Source organism: Musca autumnalis, unplaced genomic scaffold (genome assembly GCF_047663935.1).
Source record: "Musca autumnalis isolate F117 unplaced genomic scaffold, ASM4766393v1 scaffold_4, whole genome shotgun sequence".
Taxonomy (NCBI): domain Eukaryota; kingdom Metazoa; phylum Arthropoda; class Insecta; order Diptera; family Muscidae; genus Musca; species Musca autumnalis.
In genome coordinates, this window is record NW_027411977.1 from 229,564,526 (window position 1) to 229,587,680 (window position 23,155).

The window sequence follows — 23,155 nt, forward strand, 5'->3', positions numbered from 1 at the left end:
ATTAATATTAGTTATACGCCCTCAAGGCCAAAATATAGAAATTGATAAAAATCTATGAATCTGTAAGAACTTTATCCCAAGAGTCTTCGAAATAATTTTTTTTTCCAATTTTAGACAAGCTGTCGAATTGTTTGTTCTACAAAAAGTAAACATAACCGATCCAAAAGCGACTTTAAAAATAGGGGTGAATCTAACGTAATTTCCAAAACTAAAGATCTTTTAGAAATTAGCCGAAATACAAAGAAGGAAAAAAGGCCACATTGATGCTCTATAAAAAAGCATTGATCCTTAAAAACAAAAACAATTCTGAAATTGATTTTGTAGATGTTGGAAAGCTTGAAGCGTGCTTCAGATCTCTAAGAATGCTTTTGAGATCACCCATGAAGCTTTAAAGTAATTTTCCAGATCAAATAACCACTGAAATATTTTCACAAGCATCACGATCTTCTAAAGGTCTTAACCATCCTTCCTTTTGTAGTTCTTAGAGACTTTCAAAAAGTTTTCAGAGGCTAAAAAAATGCATTCAAGATCTTCTACCGACCATAACAGAAACCGACAATAATTTTTCGAACTCGATAAACCTAGAAAGACCTTCACAAGTTTCCTAAGTTGTCCAAAAGTAATTGTTCAGACTAGATTGCCCTTGAAAACTCTTCAAAAATATGTTTCTTATGTTTTCAGAAGTCTGTATGATCCTCAAGATGCCTTGAAACCCATTTAAAGAGCTTCAGTGGCCTCCTAAGTTACCCAAAATTTGTTATCCAGACAATATAACCTTTAAAAATTCTTTAAAAATGTTTTTGTTCAAATTGGAGATTAGAAGTCTTTCAGAAACTTAATAATATATTCAAGTTATCCTACTTATGACAAAAGTCATCACAGTTACCTAGAAAAATGCTTGAACGACATTCGCCAGCCCCGTAAGTTATCGTAAAGTAATTTTCTAAACTAGATAATCGTTGAAAGATCTTCACAATATCTCCCGGATTTTCTACAAGTTCTGAATACCCCTCAAACAAAATTTGTTGGATATTGTAGACCGTTAAAAGTCTTTCAGAGATCTTAGGTTGCTTTAAAATTTTTCTCTTGATCATAAAATATACCAAAAATAATTGTACGGGCCTGTTAGGCCTTGAAAGTTCTCTATAGGCCTCCTAAATTATCTAAAAACAATTTCTCAAGCTAGATAACCGTTAAAAGACCATCACAAGCCCCGTGATTTTCTAAAAGTCTTAAACCCCCCTCTAAAATTTTTGTATAGTCTTTAAAAGACCGGAAAATGCTTTCAAATTCTCCCATTGACCATAAAAGATACTAACATACATGTCTCCTATGTTATAGAAAAATCATATTCTAGAATAGATGATCCTTTAGAAACCTTGATAAGTCTTCTAAGTTATCCAAAAAAATAAGATCCCAGACTAGAAGACCTGTGAAAGATCTTCACAAGCCTCCAATTTTATGAATTGCAGACCTCAATAGTCCTTTAAAAGACTTTCAGCTCACTTAAGAACTTCAAAATTCTTCAGATTTATTGAATTTTTAAATATTGACCATGGTGGCGTATGACTATTATTAATTATGGGTTACTTTGGAAAATTTGTCATAACTTGCATATTTTTGAAGGGATTTTAAAAATGAAAACTGTTTTGGAGACTAGACAATTGACAAAATTACCATGAACTTTCGTAGAGATCTTGGCCAGGAGTTTAATAGCTAATTACAAAGAGAATATGAAAGATACAATTTCTGAGAAATTTCTTCTATGTCCTTAATACATTTCGAATCTCAAGTCTTCGCTTAAATCTATTAGAAAAATATCATCTGGATTTATCTTGTAATTAAATACACCCTGCTTTACCGTATATATTAATGGGGTCTTTATGTTACAGTCCATTTATAAATTCTTCCTTTCTTCGGATCGTCTCTTCACGACTCTTTGAGAAGGCCTGGGCTTCAGTTGCTCTAAAAAGACTTACTGAATACAGTTCTTCTTAAGTGACTTCCTACTGTTCCGTTCATCTCTAAAAATCCGTTGGTTTGACCGTTGACCTATAAATGTTTCACCTATGAATTCTTCCTTCCTTCAGCTTGTCTTAAAATTCTCCCTGTGCTTCAGTTACTCAGCTTATGTAATCGAATGCCACGGATTCAGTTCGTCTCTAAAGACTCCTCGGTTTCAGCTTGTCTGTTAGTGCAGTTTTTATGCTTCAGTCCCTCTATAAATTAGTTCTCTTTTCTGCTAGACTATAAAGTTTCACCAGGCTTCAGTTCATCTACAATGTTTAGTTCATTTAAAAAGTCACCGCGAATCCTTAGTTTTAGCTCTTCTATATAGAATCCATGTTTTTAACTCGTCTTACAAAAAAATATTTTATTTCATCTCTTAAGAATCTTCAGTCCATCTATAAATTCTGTCTCTCTTCTGGTCGGTTTTAAAGTCTTACCATGTCTACAATAATTCCTTAACCTCAGCTGCTTTATGAAGGATCTTTGGGCTTTTTTGATTTTAAAATATTCCATGACTACAACTATTCTTTAAAGGCTCTTTGTGTCTTAGCTGGTCTCTTAACGATACCCAGATTTAGTTCGTTTATCCATTTGCCCAGACTTCAATTGTTTATATAGTCTCTTTAAATAAAGATTTAAGTCTCCCTGAATTAAATTCAATAACCATAACTTATTATTTTTTTTTTTACTTTAGCTTCAGGTCTTCTTTAAAAACCTTTGAGGATTATTTTTAAAGGAAATCATTCTTCTCCTTGACTACAAATCGGCTTTAAAGACTCACTACATTCATCTTGCCTGTAAAGTCCTTTCAGCTTTATAACGTAAATAAGGATTACCTGAATTCAATTTGCTTACCTAGTCGTATTGTCCTAACCACTATATTTAGCTTCAGCTATTCTATAAGAACTCACTTCCAGGTCCTACCTTCAGAGCCCATAAAACCGCTTATTACTGCTCATCTACACGGATTACTAACTATAACTATTTATTTCTATTCTATATATTTTTAAATATTTTAGTTTTGCTCCACGGTTGCGTATGACTAATATAATTTCTGGGACATTTTGGGAAATCGGCAATAACTCCGTTATTTTTCAACCGATTTGAGAATAATAAAGAATTTTTAAAAGAAAACATTCCAGAGCATAATCCGAAATTAATAAAACAATTTGTCTATAAAGTCATTATAATTTTATCTGCCACGCAAGAACTTGTTTAATTTGCCTACCAAGGCTCATTATACTAAGCACTCTTTTAATTGCTTTGGCCCTTGATTACTGCTAATCTACACAAACTTCCTATCTGTAGTTTGGTCGCATGCCTTCTGATTTCCTACTGGACTGTTATTCATTGAACAGATTTAGATATTTTAAACTTTTTATATATATTTTTAAATATTTTAGTTTTGGTCCACGGTTGCGTATAACTAATATTAATTATGGGACATTTTGGGAAATCAGCAATAACTCCGTTATTTCTCAACCGATTTGAGAATAACAAAGCATTTTTGAAAGAAAACATATCAGAGCATAAACCGAAATTAATAAAACAATTTGTCTGTAAAGTCATTGTAATTTTATCTTCCACGCAAGAACTTGCTTAATTTAATATGCCCACCGAGTCTCACTATACTAAGCACATTTTTACTTACTTTGGCTTCAGGACCCTTGAAACCGCTGACTGCTGCTAATCTACACAGACTTCCTATCGGTAGTTTGGTCGCATGCCTTCTGATTTTTAGTGGACTGCTATTCTTTGAACAGATTTATATATTTTAAGCTTCTTACATATATTTTTAAATATTTTAGTTTTGGTCCACGGTTGCGTATGACTAATATTAATTATGGGACATTTTGGGAAATCAGCAATAACTCCGTTATTTCTCAACCGATTTGAGAATAATAAAGCATTTTTGAAAGAAAACATTTCAGAGCATAAACCGAAATTAATAAAACAATTTGTCTGTAAAGTCATTGTAATTTTATCTTCCACGCAAGAACTTGCTTAATTTAATATGCCCACCGAGTCTCACTATACTAAGCACATTTTTACTTACTTTGGCTTCAGGACCCTTGAAACCGCTGACTGCTGCTAATCTACACAGACTTCCTATCGGTAGTTTGGTCGCATGCCTTCTGATTTTTTAGTGGACTGCTATTCTTTGAACAGATTTATATATTTTAAGCTTCTTACATATATTTTTAAATATTTTAGTTTTGGTCCACGGTTGCGTATGACTAATATTAATTATGGGACATTTTGGAAAAACAACAATAACTCAGTTATTTCTCAACCGATTTCAGAATAACAAAGCATTTTGAAAAGAAAACATTCCAGAGCATAAACCGAAATTAATAAAACTATTTGTCTATAAAGTTATATTTATTTTATCTTCTACGTAAGAACATCGTTAATTCCATTTGCCCACTGATTCTCATTATACTAAGCACTTTTTTAATTACTTTGGCTTGAGAACCTTGAAACCGGTGGTTACTGCTAATCTACACAGACTTCTTATCTGTAGTTTGGTCGCATGCCTTCTGATTTTTTAGTGGACTGCTATTCTTTGAACAGATTTGGATATTTTAAGCTTCTTATATATATTTTTAAATATCTTAGTTTTGGTCCACGGTTGCGTATGACTAATATTAATTATGGGACATTTTGGAAAATCAGCAATAACTTCGTTATTTATCAACCGATTTGAGAATAACAAAGCATTTTGAAAAGAAAACATTCCAGAGCATAAACCGAAATTATTAAAACAAATTTAATTTTATCTTTCACGCAAGAACTTGCTTAATTGAATTTGCCCACCGATTCTCACTATACAAAGCACATTTTTTCGTTTACTTTGGCTTCAGGACCCTTGAAACCGCTGATTACTGCTAATCTATACCAATGTTAGGCAATGGGGCTCCCGTTTGTAATTGTGTGTGTAAAAAATTCGTACACACACAATTCAACTAATTGAAAAAAACATAGCACTCACACAATGACACCCCCTAAAGTGTGCAATAGAAAAATATGTTGGCTACCTCTGATCTACACAGACTTCCCATCTGTAGTTTGGTCGCATGCCTTCTGATTTCCTACTGGACTGCTATTCTTTGAACAGATTTAAATATTTTAAGCTTTTTATATATATTTTTAAATATTTGAATTTTGGTCCACGGTTGCGTATAACTAATATTAATTATGGGACATATTGGAAAATCAGCAATAACTTCGTTATTTCTCAACCGATTTGAGAATAACAAAACGTTTTGAAAAGATTCCAGAGCATAAACCTAAATTAATAAAACAATTTGTCTATAAGGTCACTGTAATTTTATCTTCCACGCAAGAACTTGCTTAATTTAATTTGCCTACCGAGTCACTTTTTTAATTACTTTGGCTTCAGGACGCTGGAAACCGCTGATTACTACTAATCTACGCAGACTTCCTATCGGCAGTATGGTAAAATGCCTTCTGATTTTTTAGTGGACTGCTATTCTTTGAACAGAATTAGATATTTAAGGCTTCTTATGTATATTTTTATATATTTTAGTTTTGGTCCATTGTTGCGTATGACTAATATTAATTATGGGACATTTTGGAAAATCAGCTATAACTCCGTTATTTTTCAACCAATTTGAGAATAACAAAGCATTTTTTAAAGAAAACATTCCAGAGCATAAACCGAAATTAATAAAACAATAGAATTTCAAATAAATCTACTAAAGAAGATATGTAAAATTTTAAGTTATTTATAGCTTTATACAAAAATTCTTAGATATGTAATATTTGTTTGCATTTTTATGTCATAATTTATTTCAGTTTAGTTCACAACCATTTTTCAAATTATTTTCGATTCGTTTGTTTTACAATACTATTGAGTAATGCTTTTATAACTTCATAAAGCAGTATACAAAAGTACAAAGACCTTTTATTGTTTATTGCCTTCGTTTTTGAGAATTCTCTGTTTTTTTTTTTCATAAAGTTCTACAAAAAACAAACTATTACATTTAACATTAATTGACCTAGATTGCATTTTGTAAACTAATTTACATAACTTTAAACTTTTAAATACCAACAACAAAAAACAAAACGAAGTCATTGAATTACAACAGCACCTTAAAACAGCAATTAGGTGTTTACACTTCATTGACTTGGGTCGGTGGTAGTATTGGGCAGAGAAGTCTGGTATTTAAAATACCGTTTACTCAAATGAGTTGTGAGAGAAAAGGGGTAAATATAGGAAACTTGAGACGCCAGACTATTTTTATATGAATATACACCTATAAACAAAACCAATATTGAAGTCATCGAATGAATGAATGACCTTTTGCCATTCAGTAAAATTATTGTTAAAATTTTACTTTTTTTTCAAAGTTCATTGAATTTAGTATCTGTTTTGGGAAAGCTTGTTATGTCCAGCCGGCAGCGTTATTTATGTTAGGTTGTTTTGTTTTTGTTTGTTGGTTTTTCTGCCAAAAAGCCTTGCACTCAAGCGTAACTGATATTGTCCAATATTAAATAAAGCAACAACAACAATTTTTAAATGTGAAAAATAAACATTGAAATTAAACTGAAATTAGTGGGTTATCTATCGTATCGTATTTGGTTTGCAAATTATGTTTTATACGCATGCAAACAGGAATTAGACTTGCCAACTATTCTAATAATAGTAAAAATTAACAATATTTTTGAAAATAATATTTTGTGAATTTCCAATTGTGTTTTGAAAAACGTTTGTATTGAAACAGATTCCGTCTACAGTACGTGTATTTTTAAAATGATTTTTCAGACCACTGAATGTGGATTTAAAGAAACATATCGGGCCCCTGGACTTGCATTAAAAAAAAACAATTCCGTCCGCTGGACGTGGATTTAAAAAAATTATTTGCTTAGTTTTTTTTTTTGTGAAAATATTATAATTTTTTTGGAAAACGTAGCAGCCTCTAGATGTGAATTTTTATTGAAACATATTACCTCTTCAATGCGTATATTTCTAAAATGACGTTTCACACTACTCGGTGTGGATTTAGAGAAACATCTCAGACCCCTGGACGTGGATTAAAAAAAAAACATTTCGGAATTAGACCTTCATGATGTTTTTTGACTGAAACTGAAATAAATTATGACATAAAATTCAAACAAATATTACATATCTAAGAATTTTTGTTTAAGCTATACATAACTTAAAATTTTACATATGTTCTATAATAGATTTATTTGAAATTCGATTGTTTTATTAATTTCGGTTTATGCTCTGGAATGTTTTCTTTTAAAAATGCTTTGTTATTCTCACATCGGTTAGGAAATAACGGAGTTATTGCTGATTTCTCAAAATGTCCCATAATTAATATTAGTCATACGCAACGATGGACCAAAACTAAAATATTTAAAAATATATAGAAGAAGCTTAAAATATCTAAATCTATTACAAGAATATCAGTACATTAGGAAATCAGAAGGCTTTCCAACAAACTACAGATAGGGAGTCTGTGTAGATTAGCAGTAATCAGCGGTTTCTAGGGTCCTGAAGTCAAAGTAATTAAAAAAGTACTTATTATGATGAGACTCGCTGGGCAAATGGAATTCACGGAGCTCTTAAGTAGAAGATAAAATTAATATGACTTTATAGACAAAGTAAGACCTAAATGAAACCTACATAGAAGAGCTAAAGCTAGGGATTCTTAAGAGTCGAACTGAAACACAGGCAGTATTTAAAAACAAGTTGCAGTCACGGCGTCTTTTATGATAATAGATTGTAAAGAATTTTTTTTAAATAAACTCAAGGCCAAATATCCTTTATAGAGGAACATAAGCCATGGAGTCAACCAAGCTTAACTGGAGCATGGTTAGACTTTGAAATCGACCTGAAGAGAGAAAGAATTAATAGATGGGCTGAGGCATAAAAACTCTATGTTTAGACAAACCGAAGCCAGGGATCCTTTAGGGATAAAGTAACGTTAAATCGTCTTTATAGACGAGTTAGGAACATGGAATATATATAAGTGCTAAAACTTGGAAATCTAGATTATTTTTAGATGAACCGAATGAAAGAAACCCTTTATAGAGTAGCTGTGATCAATGAGTCATTGCAGATGAACTGGAACATGGTGAGACTTTAAAGTCGAGCAGAAGAGGAAAATAATTAAAATAATGTAAACAATTTTGACTGAAGCATAAAAACAACATTATGAATCCACTGATTACACGAGCTGAAGCGCATGGATGTTTTATAGACTGTCTTATCACAGGGAGCCTTTATGGAGGCATTGAAGCACAGGGAGAATTTCGAGACAAACTGAAAAAACATAAATCATAGGTGGACCATCTATAGACCAGCTGAAGCCATGAATTTTTAGAGATGAACGGAGAAATACTGAGATGAACGGAGAAATACTGAAGTCGAATTGTATATTGAGTCTTTTTAGACGAACTAAAGCCCACGGACCCTTTATTGACAATCTGAAGACAAAGAATCATATTGTAAGAAGAGTCGAGCTGAAGAATATAAAAAATTGTAGATGAACTGTTACATAGAGATCCCATATTTACGGAAAAAACAGGTAGTTTTTAAATACAAGATAAATCCAGGCGGTCGTTTTTAATTGAATTTATGCGGGGTCTTGAGTTTCGAAATGTTTTAAGGACAGAAAGAAGAATTTTCCGAAAATTTTTTCTTTCATAATTTTTTAAATTAAATATTCTCTTTGTAATTAGCTTTTATACACCTTCGTCAAGGTCTTCTAAGTAATTCTGTAAATTGTCTAGTTTCCAAATCAGTTTTCTTCTTTCAAATCCCTTCAAAAATAAGCAAATTATGGCAAATTTTCCTAATTAGCCCATAATTAATAATAGTCATACCCACACGTGGACAATATTTAAAAAATCGATAAACCCAAAGATAATGCATCTAGAAAATATTGAAAATTGAAACATGGATTGAACATAAGATTTTAACTATTTTACATTTACATTTTTAGACTCTTAGGTTCGCTAAAAGTCTTTTAAAGGTCCATCGAGATTTAAAAAGATTATGAATTAAAAAAAAAAAAAGAAAAACGTCGCGGACCCCTAGACGTGGATTAAAACAAAAACATTTCGGAATTAGACTTCTATGATGTTTTTTATTTAAATTTATTAAATAGTTTTTGTTTTTTTTTTTTTTAACAAATCCCTGAATGTTGATTTTTAAAGATTTTTTTCCTAGAACCTTGCGACATCTAAATGCGTTTTTTTCTGGAGAACTTTCAGAGCCTCAAAATGTGAATTAAAAAATATTTGTTTTCTACTTCCTCTGTAGACGTGGATTTAAAAAAGTTTTCTTTAGGAACTTTCAAATCTTTAGATCTGAGTTTTCTTAATAAATTTAAATAACCTTTCAACCAAAAAGATTTCTTAAAAGGAAATTCTACTTGAAGATATAAAGAACCTTATGTGAATTAAAGAAAAAAAAAATATTGTGCGGGAAATTATTATTTTTTGAGGAAACTTAGTTTTAGAGGAACGTAGTGACCTCTTTACGTGGGTGGTGCAAATACTTTTGGGAGGACATAAGGAACTCTATACGTGGATTTTTAAAATACTTTTTCTGATGAAACTTTGCACATCGAATTATTCCTTCTTGATATAGATCGGGTTCGAATATGGAGTATATTGGTCCACTCATCCATACTTCCTGAGATTTTGGCTTAAAAGTTCCAAGAAACCCTGACTGCACCAACCAAAATGGCAAATCCGTAGGTAATTCTCGCAGGGAGTTTCTGGTTTGTGCAGACTTTGCACATCATATTATTTTATCCAGTCATGTATCAGGTTGCAATATGGGCTATATCGGTCCACTCCTTCGGGTACCTCCCACACACAATTCGAAAAAAGTGAAGTTTAAGAGCTCCTCTCCCATCGTTTTGGTACTTTTTTTCAGTAGGTTGTTCTAGGGGCCTCATTTTTAACAGTTCAATATTTTTCCGGAGTAAGTCAATACTTCCTGAGATAAGGGTCCAAGCACCAAAACCCTCCCGACACATACTAAAATGGCTAGCGTGCAAGATAACTCGAAAACTTTTTCAAAAATTTCTTTCGAACTTATTTAAACGTAATTTAATATCCACTTGTGAGATTGTTCCAATGTATATTTTATAGTAAAACTCCTCCCATAAAGGACATTTACCATTTATGTACCGAAAAGGTGATTCTGTAATTGAAGCTTTATAAGATCTCAATTCGTTGCAAAAGAAAAAATAAGGAAAACTCTTAAAATTAACTCCTTATTTGCATTTCTTTTCTAACGTCCTTTGTGGCGTATGACTATTATTAATTATGGGTAATTTTGGAAAATTCTGCATAACTTCTTTGTTTTACAGGCGATTTGAACATATTACACCTTGTTTGAAAGAGAACATTCCAAAGAAGATAAGAAAATAATAGTTGTTGCAATATTTTTTGCATATCAAGTGAATTTTGGTTATGACATTTAGAAAATTAAATTTCTGATACATTATCCCTGCGGATTCATTTTATTTGTATTTTTTTGCATGTTGTCAGTTAATAATGTTAAAAGCAAAGATATAATTAGTTAATTTCCTGTGACATTCCTTCATTTTCAACTCCAAATAGCCTGGCATTGTGTATAAAATCTACTTGTGAGATTGACCCAATGTATTTTTTGTAGTAAAACTCCTCCCATAAAGAACATGGGACCATTCCTGTACCGAATAGGTGATTCTGTAATTGAAGCTTTATAAGATCTTAATTCGTTGCAAAAGAAAAAATATGGAAAGCTCTTTAAACTAGCTCATTATTGGCATTTCTTTTCTCTTGTCCTTTGTGGCGTATGACTATTATTAATTATGGGCAATTTTAGAAAATTCTTCATAACTTCGTTATTTTATGGGCGATTTGAACAAATTGCAACTTGTTTAAAAGAGAACATTACAAAGAATCCATAGAATATATTTTTTCTTCGTCTACCATAAATTATCAGGTTGATAAATATATTTTCTTCAAGCATTTTCAAATGTGTCCTATTTTCTGATAACCTATATTGTGTGATTTATATTATTTATGATTTCTTTCGGGAACATTTTTGTATGCAAACATGATGACAGATAATGCAAGTGAGTCTTAATACATTATTTACTACTTACTACTTAATTTATTGTGAGTTTCTTAGTCACAAAACAAAAATATTTACATCTCTGCAAAATAAAATGCCAACCAACAAATGTCACTTTCCCTTAATAAGTTTACATAGTGGACATTATTTTAATTTCCGGCAAATGTTGATGGATGTTGTCATTTTGCAATATTTTATTGCCATATTCATATATACATCTCATCTTAAAATGTGAGGTGTCTCTTACGATGACCAAACATAATCGCAATAATGCGACAAGTCATAAAAAACATTACATAAAACCAAAAAATAAAATTATGTGAAAATTTTTTGAGGTTTTAAGTTATTTTTTAGAGCGAAGATTATGTTTTATTCATATTTTTTTATTAATTTCTTTTTGGAGTGTGGTTTAATTATTGAAGATTTTTGTTGCCGATTGAGACAACCATTCTTTGGTTGGTAGGTTTCTTTGGAAACGAATGGAGGAATGAATGTCTTTAAAATGTCAATTCCATTTGAAGAAAATACCTTCCTAGTTATAAACAATTGTATTCATTTCAATAATTGTATTCATTTCATATTTCTTCTTGTTTTTATTTACACCGAGTTTTTATTAACACCTCTCTCTTCCTAGTTATTGACTCATCATGATCACCTCCATCAGTTTCATTATGTCTGTTAATTTAAATATCTACCTTCAGTTATTTTTTTTTTGTGCTTTTGTTTCCAATCTCTAAACAAGGTCACTTATCATTTGCTCGTTAACTTTAACAATCCTTTGTTAAAAACGAAGAAGAAGACACAAAAGTACTTTATTTTATTATTTATGACAAATTGACTTGATTTTCCCCTCCAACTCAATTTTGTTTCCATATATAAAAAATTCATTTATAAACTTTAAATTATTTAAAGAAAAAAACATTGACATTTTATGCCTTGGAGTACAATGTTTAAAACAAAGAAGAAGTTGAAGAAAAAGAGGTAATGAAATATATGCGAAAACACCATCTCAAACATAATTAACAAATCAATGATTCGTCATAAAGGTGTGTACATATCAAGCGGGCTTATTTGCCGGTTAGCTTCTCCCTAACTTAAGCAGTTCATTGTTTTCTTTATTGGAATTTTTTGAAAAAACATAATTAAATAAGCGGAGTTCAGAAATTTGACTTATTGGATTTCAAATAAATACACACGCACACCTTTTGAGAGAGTTGTTTATTAATGTATGGTTATGGTTGTAGCTCTCAGATATTTAAATTAAATTTGAAAGAAATGAAATTGTCTTCTCTGTATATTATAGAACAAAAAACAAAAAATGTTTTCTATAGACCAAACAAATTATTAATTGATTTTAAATTTTGTGCTTGGGAAATATTACTTCAGAAGATATATATTTTTCCTTAACGAATAACCCAAAGTCTCTGTATAATTATTAACAAAGTGATGCTGATTGTAAAACTGAACTTTGTTACCTTATATTGCCCTAAAGAACGGCGAAATTTTATATATATATCCCCATCCTAATAATCTGTGAAAGGTCTTCTTTCATAAACTGTTTATTTTTTCAAAATCCATTAAAAACTACAAAAGTTATGGACAATTTTCAAAAATATTAAGTAATTAATATTAGTCATACGCACTATGGTAAATTTTTGGAAAATTCTTCATAACTTCTTTATTTTATGGGCGATTTGTACAAACTAAACTATTTTTGAAAGAATACATTCCAAGGAAGAGACAAGAAAAATATATTCGGTGTACTGATAATCGCATAGCAGGATATTAAAAATATTTTGTACTGATTCCTTATAAGTCGAAATTCATAATATTTGAACGTAGCAGTACTGAACTTAGTCATATCACAATAATCTGTGAAAGGTCTACTTTCAAAATCAGTGTAGTTTTTCAAAATAGTTTGAAAACTAAGAAAGTTATGGACAATTTACAAAAATATTTAATTAATATTAGTCATACGCACTACGGCTCATTTTTGGAAAATTCTTCATAACTTCCTTATTTTATGGCCGATTTGTTCAAACAAAACTATTCTTGAAAAAAAAAATATTTCAAGAAAGACAAGGAAATAACTCTGATGATGATTTTCATCAGAATTTTTAAAATATTTTTGTCCAAATTCATTGTACTTCGGAATTCATAATATTTGCCCGTTCTTGCACTAATATATTTAGGAAGCCTTTTCCGATAGCATACGTTTAAAAGGTCTTTATCCCACAGTATGAATACCTTCTTGTCTTCATCTCATAGACGACCTAAAGATCGTCACCTCATATACGACCTTTAAAAGGGTTCATCCTATATATGTACGACCTTTACAAAATCTTCTCTTCATAGAAGACCTTCTTCCGATGGAAGTCCTTTTTTCGTAGAAAACCTTTAGAATGCCTTATTTCCACAGGAAAAAAATAGAAAAAACTTGTAAAACTACCTCTTTATATGCATTTCTTTTCTTTAGTCCATTGTGGCGTATGATTGTTTTTAATTAAAGGTAATTTTGGTAAATTCTTCATAACTTCATTATTTTTTGTGCGATTTGTGAAAACTAAACTATTTTTAAAAGAAAACATACCAAAGAAGTGAAAGAAATTAAGTGTGTTGCACAATTGTTTGCCTATCAGGTTGTATTTAGTCGGGATACTAAGAAAATGTTATTCCTTAAATTATATATGTGCTGATTCATATTACTTGTAGTTTCTTGATCGTTACCTCTTTCTCCCATAGAAGGCCTTTAAAGGGTCTACTCTTCATAGAAGAACTTTAGAAAACTATTCTTCATTAAGAAGTTACTCTTATCGAAGATTCTTCTGCCCATAGAGCACCTTTACAAGGGCTCCTTTTCGTAGAAGTCTTTTAGTCTCTTTCTCTAAATATTCTTAAGAAGGACTTCATTTCATAAAATCGCTTTCCACAAAGTCCTTTACTAGGTCTGCTTTCCATGGAAGACCAATAAAAGGTATCTTTCTCAAGAAGACCTGTAGAATGTCTCTTTCTCAAAAAGTACTTTAGAAGGTCTTCATTTCATAAGAGTCCTTCCCACAAAGACCTTTAGAAGGTCTCATTTTCGTAGAAGATTTTTAGAATGTCTCTTTCTCTGAATGTCCTTTAGAAGGTCGTCATCCCATTGAAGAATTAAATTGGATTTTTTTTTCATACAATAACTATAAAATTTAGTATTTGTATAAAAGATCTTCATTCCATGGAAGCTTTTTAGATGGTCTTCTTTCTTGGAAGGTCTTCTTGCCCTAGAAAATCTTTAGAAAGTCTTTTCTTCCTAGAATAAATTTTAAAGATCTCCTTCCTAAAGAAGTTCTAAGGTCTTCCCTCTATAGAACATTTTTCTAAGATTTTCCCTCCATAGAATACCATTGGAAATACATTTTTTCCATAGATGACCTTTAGAATGTTTTTTCCATAGAAATCCATAAAAGACATTTGAAAGTTCTTCTTTCCATTGAAGAGGTGAAAAAATTTTTTTCTTTACATAGGAGACCTTTTTTCCTTAGAAGAACTATAGAGAGTGTTCTTCCGATCGAAGACTTTTAGAATGTAGTCTTTAAAAGGTCTTCATCTCTTAAAGGTCTTCATCTCCTTAGAATAACTATAGAGTGTCTTCTTCCCATAGAAGACCTTTAGAATGTAGTCTTTAAAAGGTCTTCATCTCTTAGGGGACCTTTAGACGGCCTTCTTTCTTTGGAAGGTCTTCTTTCCCTATCAAATCTTTAGAAAGTCTTCTTTCCATAGAATCAATTTTAAAGGTGTCTTGATTTCATTAAAATGTTTATGTAGAAACCACCAAACTACGCCTGTTTTGGGAAAATTAAACTATTTGGACATTGGAGCGTATGACTAATTTTAATTATGTGATGTTTTGGAAAATTTTCCTTAACTCAGGTATTTATAGAGGGATTTGAAAAACAAAAACAGTTTTAAAGTCTAGACATTCTAGAGAAATTTCTATAGATGACCTTTAGGAAATCTTCTTTCTTTTGAATACATTTATCATCTCTTTTTTTCATAGAAGACTTTTACAAGGCCTTTTCACCGCATAGGATGCCGTTAGAAGGACTTCTTCCGACAGAAGACCATAATAATGTTTACCTTTAATAGAAACACATAGCTTTCATTGAAATATTGCTGCAGAAACCACCAAATTATCATAGTTTTCGGCAAATTAAAACATTTTGGATATTGGAGCGTATGACTATTATTAATTATGAGTTACTTTAGGTAATTTTCCCTAACTCAGCCATTTATAGAGCGATTTCAAAAAGAAAAACAATTTTAGAAGCTAGACATGTGAGGGAAATGAAATAGAGGCTTTAATATCGGCTCTACACTAAATTACTTGGCTTATTGGGGGTTTATTTTCGTTTTTTCTGTTTATCCTTTTAAAACATCAACAATAAATATCTAATACTTTTTCAGTCGAATTGAAGACGACAATGAATCTTATAGAAGACTCTTTTACAGAAGATCAATTCCTCCACATATAGAATACCAATTGACCTTCTTATTGAAGTCCAATCTGTTTCTTAGTGCATACCAATTACCCTCGTATAGTAGATGTTGGTCATCTTATGAAAAACCAATTGACATTCTTGAAGATGAGCAATAAGTTTCCTTTTAAAGGCAAATATGTATTTTTTATAAACACCAAGAAGCCTCCTTTGTTAATATTTAAGATTACTTTTCAGATATACAAAAACTATGACAAATTTGTTTAAAATTGAATTTTTAACGAATTGGACCATTGGAGCGTATGACTAATATTAATTATGGGGAATTTTAGGAAACGGCCAAATATCTCTGTCATTTATCAAGAGATTTTAAAAATAAAAATTGTTTTAGAAACTAGACATTTCAGAGTAATTGAATGGAATCTTTGGAAGAAGCGGATTCAAACAAAAATGTGGGTTATAAAGTGTTCTTTTCAGACTTTTTTTACTTTTGGCAATACTACAATATAAATCTAAGATTCTTTTATCTCAACTCCTCACCCAAATCAATTTGCATGAGTTTCTCAGTAACTTTAAATATTCTGGGACTCTTGAAAGTAATCTACAATTGATCTTCTTGAACATGATGAGTTGCCCTCATTTAGAAGACCAATTTGTCATTTTATGGAAGACCAAATTACATTCCTAAAGGAGACTGATAAGCTCTCTTATAAAACACCAATATGTGTTTGTTATACAAGACCAAGAAGCCTTCTTGTTTAAGTATATTTTCTCAGGGACCTAAAAATTATTACCAATTTGTGTAAAATAGATTTTTTAATGAATTGGACCATTGGAGCGCAGGACTAATATTAATTATGGGGAATTTTGGGAAACTGCCCATATCTCTGTCATTTCTTAAGGGATTTTAAAAATAAAAATTGTTTTAGAAACTAGACATTTCAGAGTAATTGAATAGAAACATTAAAAGAAGCGGATTTAAACAAAAATGTGGGCTATACAGTTTTCTTTTCGGACTTTTTCACTTTTGGCAATACTACAATATAAATCTAAGATCTTTTTCACCTCAAAACCTCACTCAAATCAAGTTGTTTCAAGTTTCTCGGTATCTTTAAATATTATTTATATTCATTTAACCTAATATTAGCTCACATTTGTCTGGGAAGTAATCTATCAAAGGTCCTCATTTAGAAGACCAATTTGTCATTTTATTGTCTGGGAAGTAATCTATCAAAGGTCCTCATTTAGAAGACCAATTTGTCATTTTATGGAAGACCAAATTACATTCCTAAAGAAGACCGATAAGCTCTCTTATAAAACACCAATATGTGTTTTTTATAGAAGATAAAGAAGCCTTAGTCGTAGTATTTAAGAATATTTTCTCTTTATTTTTCTCTCAGGGACCTATAAATTATTACCAATTTATGTAAAATTGACATTTTGATGAATTGGACCATTGGAGCGTATGACTAATATTAATTATGGGACATTTTGGGAAGCGGCCCATATCTCTGTCATTTATTAAGGGATTTTAAAAATAAAAATTCTTTTAGAAACTAGACATTTCAGAGTAATTGAATAAGATCTTTGGAAGAAGCGAATTCAAACAAGAATGTGGGTTATAAAGGTTTCTTTTCGGACATTTTCACTTTTGGCAATACTACAATATAAATCTAAGATTTTTTCATCTGAAATCCTCAACCAAATCAATTTGCATGAGTTTCTCGGTAACTTTAAATATTCTGGGATTCTTGAAAGTAATCAACAATTGATCTTCTTGAACATGATCAGTTGTCCTCATTTAGAAGACCAAAGACTGATAAACCCTCTTATAAAACACCAATATGTGTTTGTTATACAAGACCAAGAAGCCTTCTTGTTTAAGAATATTTTCTCAGGGACCTAAAAATTATTACCAATTTGTGTAAAATAGATTTTTTAATGAATTGGTCCATTGGAGCGTATGACTAATATTAATTATGGGGAATTTTGGGAAACGGCTTATATCTCTGTCATTTATTAAGGGATTTTAAAAATAAAAATTGTTTTAGAAACTAGACATTTCAGAGTAATTGAATAGAGTCTTTGGAAGAAGCTGGTTCAAACAAAAAAAATTTGGATTATAAATGTTTCTTTTCGGACATTTTCACTTTTACCAACACTACAATATAAATCTAAGATATTTTTCATCTGAAATCCTCACCGAAATCAATTTGCATGAGTTTCTCGGTATCTTTAAATATTATTTCTATTCATTTAACCTAATTTAGCTCACAATTGTCTGGGATTCTTGAAAGTAGTCTATCGGTGGCCCTCATTTAGAAGACCACTTTGTCATTTTATGGAAGACCAAATTACATTCATAAAGGAGACTGATAAGCTCTCTTATAAAACATCAATATGTGTTTTTTATAGAACATTAAGAATCCTTCGTCGTAATATTTAAGATTATTTTCTCAGGGACCTAAAAATTATTACCAATTTATGTAAAATTGACTTTTTAATGGATTGTACCATTAGAGCGTATGACTAATATTAATTATGGGGAATTTTGGGAAACGGCCCATATCTCTGTCATTTATCAAGAGATTTTAAAAATAAAAATTGGTTTTAGAAACTAGACATTTCAGAGTAATTGAATAAAATCTTCGGAAGAAGCGAATTCAAACACAAATGTGGGTTATAAAGTTTTCTTTTCAGACTTTTTTCCTTTTGGCAATACAACATGAAAATCTGAGATCTATTACACCTCAAATCCTCACCCAAATCAATTTGCATGAGTTTCTTGGTAACTTTAAATATTATTTCTATTCATTTAACCTAATTTAGCTCACATTCGTCTGGAATTTTTTAAAGATAATTGGCCTTCTGGAACGTGATTAGTTGTCCTCATTTCGAAGACCAATTTGTCATTTTATGGAAGACCAAATTGCAATCCTTAAGGAGGCCGATAAGCTCTCTTATAAAACACCAATATGTGTTTTTTTATAGAAGATTTAGAAGACTTCGTCGTAATATTTAAGAATATTTTTTAGGGACCTAGAATTTATTACCAATTTATGTTAAATTTAATTTTTAATGGATTGGACCATTGGAGCGTATGACTAATATTAATTATGGGAAACGGCCAATATCTCTGTCATTTATCAAGGGATTTTAACAACAAAAGTTGATTTAGAAACTAGACATTTCAGAGTAATTGAATAGAATCTTTGGAAGAAGTTGATTCAAACAAAAAATGTGGGTTATAAAGGTTTCTTTTAGGACATTTCCACTTTTGGTAATACAACATTAAAATCTGAGATCTATTTCACCTCAGATCCTCACTCAAATCAATTTGTATGAGTTTCTCGGTAACTTTAAATATTATTTCTAGTCATTTAACCTAAGTTAGCTCACAATTGTCTGGGATTCTTAAAAGTTATCAGTTGTTCTCATTTAGAAGACCAATTTGTCATTTTATGGAAGACCAAATTGCATTCCTAAAGGAGACCGATAAGCTCTCTGATATAACACCAATATGTGTTTTTTATAGAACATTAAGAAGCCTTCGTCGTAATATTTAAGATTATTTTCTCCTGGACCTAAAAATTATTGCCAATCTCTGTAAAATTGATTTTTAATGGATTGGACCATTGGAGCGTATGACTAATATTAATTATGGGGAATTTTGGGAAACGGCCCATATCTCTGTCATTTAGTAAGGGATTTTAAAAATAAAAATCGTTTTAGAAACTAGACATTTCAGAGTAATTGAATAAAAACATTAGAATAAGCGGATTTAAATAAAAATGCGGGCTACAAAGTTTTCTTTTCAGACTTTTTTACTTTTGGCAAGACTACAATATAAATCCAAGATTTTTTCATCTCAACTCCTCAACCAAATCAATTTGCATGAGTTTCTTGGTAACTTTAAATATTATTTCTATTCATTTAACCTAATTTAGCTCACATTTGTCTGGGATTCTTAAAAAAAATCTACAATTGGCCTTCTTGAACATGAATAGTTGTCCTCATTTCGAAGACCAATTTGTCATTTTATTGAAGACCAAATTGCATTCCCAAAGAAGACCGATAAGCTCTCTTATAAAACTTCAATATGTGTTTTTATAGAAGATTAAGAAGCTTTCTTATTTACGAATATCTTCTCAGGGACCTTAAAACTATTACTAATTTGTGTAAAATTGAGTTTTTAATGGATTGCACCATTGGAGCGTATGACTAATATTAATTATGGGACATTTTAGAAAATAACCCATAACTCAGTCGTTTATTAAGATATTTTAAAAATAAAAATAGTTTTAAAGACTAGACATTTCAGGGAAATGAAATAGAAACTTTTGCGTTAGTGGTTTCATACAACAACAAGCCGTTTTATGGCTTCTTTTCTAACTTTGTTAATTTTATAATTTCAAAGCATAAAATTCCAAAGAATATTTTCTCTTAAATCATTAATATGCATGCGTTTTTCGGTAACTTTGAATATTATTTCTTGTTATTTAACCTAATTTAGCCCACAATTGTTTGGAATTCTGTGAAACGAAAATCCACAAAACCGAACCTACCTCAAAAAATATGAAATTGAAACTCAAACAATGGCATGTCATTCACATAAATACCTGCCTACCTAACAAGCGTAAGAACGCACACACACACACAGAGCACGTGGGTAGAGCTGCAGTAAGCTAAGGTAATGAATTTTGAGGAATTTCTGCCTCAAAATTATGTGTTTTGATTGACTTAGGCTCCAAGAAAAAACCAAACAAATTATCAAAATATTTATTCAAGTAATTCCAGCGAATTTCTTTGGAGAAATTTCACTAGGGAAGTTGTTGCTAATTGCTGACTTTATCTTTCTTTATTGTTTGCTTTTTTCTAGATCCACAACTAAACACATGTTGTTATAAATCGTTTATCGTTGTCATTTGCACATTTTGTAGTATTTGTATTTTTGTTGTTGTTGTGTTTTGTTTGTTTGTTCTCATCCGCTCTGGACAATTGAGTCATATAAGTAATTCCGAAATACTGCACAAAAAAAAGTATGGACGGCAAATACAAACTTAGATATTCGTTTTTGCATTAAACAAAAATTGCCGACCAACAATGTTTAATCTAAAAATACAACAACAACAAAATAACAAACAAAAAAGTTGATATTTAACAGAAAGTGTGTCATTTTTTCAAATCATCATCCAAGCAAAGCGTGCTGAAAGGCCGAAATAAAAGTTTGCAAAAAAATGACACTACTCAAATCCGCTTAGAATTGACATATGAAATGGTTTAATGAGATGAAATAATGAAGCATTTTGAAAATTACAATTAACTTTCAAAATAAAATTTTAAAAAATATAAAAATGTTTTTAACCAAATTATGGAAAATTTAATTAAATTTCCAAACATCACTTGTTGCGAAAAAAATATTTTTTTTGGGAATTTTTTTAGCCTAAGTGAAATTTGAAAATCATTTTATATTGAATCTCACAGCTACCTTTTCCAATAGAAAAACATCTAATTAACCCATAAAATATTCCCCATGCCATTAATCTCGCCCCATAATTACCTTTCATGTGTCTTTTCTTCCCGCAGAATTATTTTATGTTTTTTTTTCAATATAATTTTCTGTTTTACTTCACGCTGATCTGACGTCACTTTATTCTCATTTCAATAGCAATTCTCCACATTTTAATTTGAATTTCAATTGATAGTCGTTTTCGTTTCGTGCTTTGTTTTGCAGGGAAGCAGCATCAATTGTTTTTTTTTTTCTCTCTTTAAATTTGTTTATTTATTTTGTATCGTATCAGTCACATTGTAAATTTGCCAAAATTCAATTAGAACACTATTTAGAAAATATATTAATTGTTTAAGGAAAATGGTATGGAACTAACACAAAACAAAATAAATCAACCAAAATTTTTAACACTCAGGGAGAAAAAGGTACCCAATGCGAAACATTACTAAAAATAAATAACAAAGAATATTTTCTAAAAGTCTGAAAAATCCGTTATTTTTTCCAAACAATCTTGAAACAATATTTGCTAGACATATATATCAAAAATCTATGTGATCTTGGCTTTCTAAAATCTACTTTCGTTTCAAAATCGCTTCATAAACAAGCGAGTTATGGGCTAATTTGTAAAAATAAACAATAATTAATGTAAATCATACGCCATGGTGACCATAATTTAAATTACTTATACGTTGTAGTGGATAAATAACTTTTATAATCCGAATAATAATTATTTATTTTTTTTTCTTTCCTTCTATTTCCAGTTCCGGCCGACGGCAGTTGGGTTCAAATGCCCTAGCCACGTAAGTATACCCTAAATAATCAATGTTCTCTAAAAATATTTTTAAAAATTCCACGATCTTTCGAAGTACATCTAAAAATTTTTTTAAAAATCCACGAGCCTCATAATTGGCTCTAAAAATATTTTTAAAAATCCACGAGCCTCATAATTGGCTCTAAAAATATTTTTAAAAATCCACGAGCCTCATAATTGGCTCTAAAAATATTTTTAAAAATCCACGAGCCTCATAATTGGCTCTAAAAATATTTTTAAAAATCCACGAGCCTCATAATTGGCTCTAAAAATATTTTTAAAAATCCACGAGCCTCATAATTGGCTCTAAAAATATTTTTAAAAATCCACGAGCCTCATAATTGGCTCTAAAAATATTTTTAAAAATCCACGAGCCTCATAATTGGCTCTAAAAATATTTTTAAAAATCCACGAGCCTCATAATTGGCTCTAAAAATATTTTTAAAAATCCACGAGCCTCATAATTGGCTCTAAAAATATTTTTAAAATTCAACGAACCTCTGGTGAGAAAACACCAAAGAATAGTAGGGATTGCTACTGGCAACACTATGTGTTTAATTTTGAGAGCCAGTGCTTTCCAAACTGTAAGACCATGGATAGCAAAGACACGAACAGACAGTTAGTTTTAAAGTAAAGCACATTAGTTTCTTAGTACTGCGAGAGGTGGCGCTGCTGGTTTAGGCCTCGCTAATATTGTGTATTGTTAGTTAATCATTCACAATAGATTTTCCACTTGGATTTGAAGCAAACTCCACAACCTTTTGATAATGTTATTGTGATTAGATTTCCTTAGGTGAAATTTTAAAATGTTTAAAAAGACAAATTTAATTTTAAATTATTTTTTATTTGCACTTATATTTTTATTAAAAATATTTTACTTTTTTTTATTGAAAAAAAAATTATTTTTGAATAATTTTGATTTATCTTCTGTCTTCCAGTCAACTGTACAGATCATCAAGTTTTAACTCATCGGGACGCAGTTCCAATTGTGATACAACAGACGAAATGTACGACTGCAGTTTGGATAATGTACAGGACATTAATTATAAGGTAAGTAGAAGGGAGCTAATTTGGATATTTAAAGTCTTCTTGGTAATCAAAAACTAAAAAAAATTAAAATAATTTTTGAATGAAATTTAAAATTTATTTCCAATGAAAGTATTTTGTAACAGCGATAAGCCATCACCTTTACACTTTGTAGAGACATTAATTTCTTTTAGTCTCCAAAAGATAGTGAA

At 30.5% G+C, this 23,155-nt stretch overlaps 1 protein-coding gene across 7 annotated transcripts in view; it reads left to right on the forward strand.

Moving 5' to 3' along the window:
* nuf (rab11 family-interacting protein nuf) overlaps positions 1 to 23,155 on the forward strand; it is a 278,513-nt gene that overhangs the window by 135,097 nt on the left and 120,261 nt on the right. For all 7 annotated transcript variants that reach the window (XM_073981415.1, XM_073981419.1, XM_073981416.1 and 4 more), the window contains 2 exons: positions 21,868 to 21,906; positions 22,856 to 22,967. In XM_073981415.1, coding sequence (XP_073837516.1) covers positions 21,868 to 21,906; positions 22,856 to 22,967 — 151 coding nt within the window. The remainder of the gene's footprint in view (positions 1 to 21,867; positions 21,907 to 22,855; positions 22,968 to 23,155) is intronic.